The sequence below is a fragment of the Protobothrops mucrosquamatus genome, unplaced genomic scaffold (genome assembly GCF_001527695.2).
Source record: "Protobothrops mucrosquamatus isolate PMUCROS unplaced genomic scaffold, P.Mucros_1.0 scaffold990, whole genome shotgun sequence".
NCBI classification, from domain to species: Eukaryota; Metazoa; Chordata; class Lepidosauria; order Squamata; family Viperidae; genus Protobothrops; species Protobothrops mucrosquamatus.
Window position 1 is genome coordinate 124,067 of NW_015387229.1, and position 6,386 is coordinate 130,452.

General features: G+C 37.2%; 1 protein-coding gene across 1 annotated transcript in view; it reads right to left on the bottom strand.

The window, feature by feature from the left end:
• CCBE1 (collagen and calcium binding EGF domains 1) overlaps positions 1 to 6,386 on the bottom strand; it is a 164,100-nt gene that overhangs the window by 18,836 nt on the left and 138,878 nt on the right. The window contains exon 5 of the mRNA XM_015819795.1: positions 5,120 to 5,269. Coding sequence (XP_015675281.1) covers positions 5,120 to 5,269 — 150 coding nt within the window. The remainder of the gene's footprint in view (positions 1 to 5,119; positions 5,270 to 6,386) is intronic.

Here is a 6,386-nt window from a genome sequence, read left to right on the forward strand (position 1 = left end):
CTCAACATCTTTTTTACATCGTGGTGACCAAAACTGGATGCAGTATTCCAAGTGTGGCCTTACCAAGGCATTGTAAAGTGGTATTAATACTTCATGTGATCTTGATTCTATCCCTCTGTTAATGCAGCCCAGCACTGTGTTGGCCTTTTTGGCAGCTGCAGCACACTGCTGGCTCATATTTAAGTGATTGTCCACTAGGGCATAAATATGCAAAAACATACCACTTTTGCTAGGCCTTTAATTATTTAATGCCTCTTACTGTTATTTTTTCATCTGTGTTTTTAAGTTTTTTTATACTGTTTTGTTGGCCACCTCGATTGCTCATCCACCTGTGAGGGATGGGGTAGGGACCTATCCAACTATCAATGAATTCTTATCAGAGGATCTAATAACAACAGGATTCTTTATTCATTGTAGTACTTGCTCCTTATTATGACTTGCAGAATCAAAGTAAAATTTAAAAAATAAGCAAATTAGGGGGACAATAGTTTAATGGCTTTGCATGTAAAAGTCCTAGTTAGCCTACTTATAACATCTGAATTGCAAGCAGCAAGAATGAAGAATGCTGAATGACAAAGGCCCCCTACTTATATGGGCCAATATTACCTGCAAATTTGCATGATTTATGATTTTAAAGTTGTGCATTATTTTCTCTATTTTAGTGCAAGAAATAGAAAAGAAACATTGTAGTTTTGCAATGAAAATAATCAACAATTTTCAGAACTGGAAAATTTCAGTATGAGACTTTGGACAGTTAAATGTTCATCTCCAAAATGTCAGCTAGAATCTGTTTCTCTTTGATCATGCGACGTGCTAAATAAAGTGTTGAAAGGGCCACGGTACTTGACATGCATAAATACTAGATGGGACTAGAATTAAAGGATTTTTTTTTTGTCTCTCTTTGTTTCCAGGAGGTGTTTGTCTACACTTTTCTAACTGGATGTCCTCCAGATGTATTATCTTCTGTTCCTATAATCCATGGTAGATAGGGATGACTCATGATGACCACTGATTAACAGAACTTAAGTCCAACACATCTGGAGAGAATCAAGTTGTGGAAGGCAAGAACTGTTACTTTATAGTTAATCCCTCAAGAGCAGGGCTTCAGAATTGTAGCTTTATAACACTTGTTGAACTACTTCTCCCAACATCCTTTGCATGGGTCATGTTGGTTAAGAATATTAAGGATGATCTTAATAAAATATTATTTGAAGCATGGTCATCTGGCCTGAAGCTCACATGAAATTTACCTGAACAATTTTTATGTCCACAAAGAACTGGTCTAGTATAATTTAGATGACTTGATATAATACCTTTATCTCCTTTGGTGCATACTTTCCCATCATCTTCACGTATGTATCCTTCGTGACATTCACACCGATAGCTACCAAGAGTATTTACACAGATGTGAGGGCAGAGAGTCTCACTGCTTGTGGCACACTCATCAACATCTGAAAGGAAACATATGTAAGCATTGAGGAAATGAAATGATCAAAAATAAATATAACCTGCATATAACTTTGTGTTCATTGTACTGGATTTGGAGGGAGTCCATAGCTCAGGAGTAGAACATATGCTGTGCATAGGAAAATCCTGGGTTGTTTTCCACTATGGGTTTATCTAATCAGGTATCCTTATGAAAGAATTTATAACTGATCTTAGGGAAGGCAGTTTGGAAGGGAGGAAGGAAAGAGGAAGTGATTTAGGAGGGACTTGGAAAAGCAATCCACAATTAAAGACATTGAAAGAAGCATGATAAAGAACTTCAAAATAACCTCAACTTGATTTTATTTAATATAAGATGGGACACAGAGAAACTTGGGTATGCTTTTAAGATTCTATTACTCTATTCTTCAACAATAAAATAACATTTCTGGAATTCCTGCGGTGTCTGTTTCTTGACCTGGGCAAGCATATTGTCATTGAATACATCTGAAGGTTATCAAGTTGGAGAAAACTGTAATACATAATAGGAATGTTCATTTTTTTTTGAAAACGATAGAAAAGAGGTGCTTTCGAATGCATCGTACTACAACCTCAGTGGGCAGATAGCAATACTTGCCCAATTTTGCATGTATATTTGTGAAACCGCAATCCAAAATGCCAGAGCATTTGAAAAAGAACAGGAAATTCCAAAAGTAATCATGTTCCTGACACAAGCCTTTTATTTTCAACTGAAAACAAATAGGCAAGGAGAAATTCTGCTGAGTTTTCATCTAATAAACAAGATCTGAAGAATAGAGAGAGCTCAGGATGTTCTTACTGAAAGGCCAAAGGACAAAACGGCATCTAATAGAAAAGAGAGAGATGGCATCTCTCCAATTCCACATAGAGAACTGAGCTAGACTGGCAGCTGGATTTTATTCTGGTGTTATGATGTGATAAACCTACTTTATGCACCATCGGTAATAGACTCAGGTATAGTATAGGGGGTACCTTGCTCAATAGTAGTAACTGTGAGAGGGACCTCGGAGTCCTAGTGGATAATCACCTAAATATGAGCCAGCCGTGTGCTGCAGCTGCCAAAAAGGCCAACACAGTGCTAGGCTGCATTAACAGAGGGATAGANATCTTCCTTTGACTTTGGTATTTGAAGATTAGACTGGACTTGACTTGAGGAAATACTGTAGCTTTTTAAATGTAAGTTTATTTACATTCGACAATTTACTGAATGGGGTCCCACAATTCAACCCTGAACTACGAATATTCTCTTTGTTTTACTATGTCTCATGAAATTAAGAATATTTTGTAAATACTGTTTTTTTTTTACTGTGTTAATTGTTAGTATGTTAAGGTATTTTAGAGACTGGTGTTGTTTGTTTAAAATTGAAGAGAGGTGGTTTTAATGTTATTATTTCTGTACAAAAAGAAAGTTGGATTTTAGCTTGGTAACTTTAAGATGGGTGGACGTCAACTCTCAGAATTTCCCAGCCATGCTGTCTTTCAGATACATGGTATAAGGCCTTAACCTGCATTGCTCATAATCTCAAATATCTCTTGTGAGATAGGCAGTAACACATATATCATGAATAATAATAATAATCTTTATTGATTAGCCCTTGGGCCATATCAAGAATAAAACAACAACAACAACAACAATACTAAAGTTGGAAGGGACCTTGGAGGTCATCTAGTCTAACTCCCTGCTCAGGCAGAAAACCCTATACCATTTCAGAAAATGGCTATCCAGTCTCTTCTTTAAAAATTCCAGTGTTGGAGCATTCACAGCTTCTGGAGGCAGGTTGTTCCACCAATTGTTCTAACTGTCAGGAAATTTCTCCTTAGTTCTAGGTTGCTTCTCTCTTTGATTAGTTTCCATTCGTTGCTTCTTCTTCTTCTTTTTTTAGAATAGAATAGAATAGAATAGAATAACAGAGTTGGAAGGGACCTTGGAGGTCTTCTAGTCCAGCCCCCAGCTCAGGCAGAAAACCCTATACCATTTTGGACAAATGGCTGTCCAGTATCTTCTTAACAACTTTCAGTTATTTACAACTTCTGGAGGCAAGTTGTTCCGCTAATTAATTGTTCTGTCAGGAAATTTCTCCTTAGTTCTAGTTGCTTCTCTCTTTGGTTAATTTCCATCCACTGCTTCTTGTCCTACCTTCAGGCGCTTTGGAGAATAGCTTGACTCCCTCTTCTTTGTGGCAGCCCCTGAGATATTGGAACACTGCTATCATGTCATTCCTCGTCCTTCTCTTCATTAGACTAGACATACCCAATTCCAGCAACCGTTCCTTATATGTTTTAGCATCCAGTCCCCTAATCATCTTTGTTGCTCTTCTCTGCATTCTTTCTAGAGTCTGAATATCTTTTTTACATCGTGGTGACCAAAACTGGATGCAGTATTCCAAGTGTGGCCTTACCAAGGCATTGTAAAGTGGTATTAACACTTCACGTGATCTTGATTCTATCCCTCTGTTAATGCAGTTTAGTACTGTGTTGGCTTTTTTGGCTGCTGCAGCACACTGCTGGCTCATATTTAAGTGATTGTTCACTAGGGCATAAATATGCAAAAACATACCACTTTTGCTAGGCCTTTAATTATTTAATGCCTCTTACTGTTATTTTTTCATCTGTATTTTAAAGTTTTTTTATACTGTTTTGTTGGCCACCTTGATTGCTCATCCACCTGTGAGGGATGGGGTAGGGACCTATCCAACTATCAATGAATTCTTATCAGAGGATCTAAGCAGAACAACAGGATTCTTTATTCGTTGTAGTACTTGCTCCTTATTATGACTTGCAGAATCAAAGTAAAATTTAAAAAATAAGCAAATTAGAGGGACAATAGTTCAATGGCTTTGTATGTAAAAGTCCTAGTTAGCCTACTTATAACATCTGAATTGCAAGCAGCAAGCAGCAAGAATGAAGAATGCTGAATGACAAAGGCCCCCTACTTATATGGGCCAATATTACCTGCAAATTTGCATGATTTATGATTTTAAAGTTGTGCATTATTTTCTCTATTTTAGTGCAAGGTTTGTACAAGAAATAGCAAAGAAACATTGTAGTTTTGCAATGAAAATAATCAACAATTTTCAGAACTGGAAAATTTCAGTATGAGACTTTCAGTTAAATGTTCATCTCCAAAATGTCAGCTAGAATCTGTTTCTCTTTGATCATGCGACTTGCTAAGTAAAGTGTTGAAAGGGCCACGGTACTTGACATGCATAAATACTAGATGGGACTAGAATTAAAGGATTTTTTTTTTGTCTCTCTTTGTTTCCAGGAGGTGTTTGTCTACACTTTTCTAACTGGATGTCCTCCAGATGTATTATCTTCTGTTCCTATAATCCATGGTAGATAGGGATGACTCATGATGACCACTGATTAACAGAACTTAAGTCCAACACATCTGGAGAGAATCAAGTTGTGGAAGGCAAGAACTGTTACTTTATAGTTAATCCCTCAAGAGCAGGGGTTCAGAATTGTAGCTTTATAACACTTGTTGAACTACTTCTCCCAACATCCTTTGCATGGGTCATGTTGGTTAAGAATATTAAGGATGATCTTAATAAAATATTATTTGAAGCATGGTCATCTGGCCTGAAGCTCACATGAAATTTACCTGAACAATTTTTATGTCCACAAAGAACTGGTCTAGTATAATTTAGATGACTTGATATAATACCTTTATCTCCTTTGGTGCATACTTTCCCATCATCTTCACGTATGTATCCTTCGTGACATTCACACCGATAGCTACCAAGAGTATTTACACAGATGTGAGGGCAGAGAGTCTCACTGCTTGTGGCACACTCATCAACATCTGAAAGGAAACATATGTAAGCATTGAGGAAATGAAATGATCAAAAATAAATATAACCTACATATAACTTTGTGTTCATTGTATTGGATTTGGAGGGAGTCCATAGCTCAGGAGTAGAACATATGCTCTGCATAGGAAAATCCTGGGTTGTTTTCCACTATGGGTTTATCTAATCAGGTATCCTTATGAAAGAATTTATAACTGATCTTAGGGAAGGCAGTTTGGAAGGGAGGAAGGAAAGAGGAAGTGATTTAGGAGGGACTTGGAAAAGCAATCCACAATTAAAGACATTGAAAGAAGCATGATAAAGAACTTCAAAATAGCCTCAACTTGATTTTATTTAATATAAGATGGGACAGAGAGAAACTTGGGTATGCTTTTAAGATTCTATTACTCTATTCTTCAACAATAAAATAACATTTCTGGAATTCCTGCGGTGTCTGTTTCTTGACCTGGGCAAGCATATTGTCATTGAATACATCTGAAGGTTATCAAGTTGGAGAAAACTGTAATACATAATAGGAATGTTCATTTTTTTTTGAAAACGATAGAAAAGAGGTGCTTTCGAATGCATCGTACTGCAACCTCAGTGGGCAGATAGCAATACTTGCCCAATTTTGCATGTATATTTGTGAAACCGCAATCCAAAATGCCAGAGTATTTGAAAAAGAACAGGAAATTCCAAAAGTAATCATGTTCCTGACACAAGCCTTTTATTTTCAACTGAAAACAAATAGGCAAGGAGAAATTCTGCTGAGTTTTCATCTAATAAACAAGATCTGAAGAATAGAGAGAGCTCAGGATGTTCTTACTGAAAGGCCAAAGGACAAAACGGCATCTAATAGAAAAGAGAGAGATGGCATCTCTCCAATTCCACATAGAGAACTGAGCTAGACTGGCAGCTGGATTTTATCCTGTTGTTATGATGTGATAAACCTACTTTATGCACCATCGGTAATAGACTCAGGTATAGTATAGGGGGTACCTTGCTCAATAGTAGTAACTGTGAGAGGGACCTCGGAGTCCTAGTGGATAATCACCTAAATATGAGCCAGCCGTGTGCTGCAGCTGCCAAAAAGGCCAACACAGTGCTAGGCTGCATTAACAGAGGGATAGA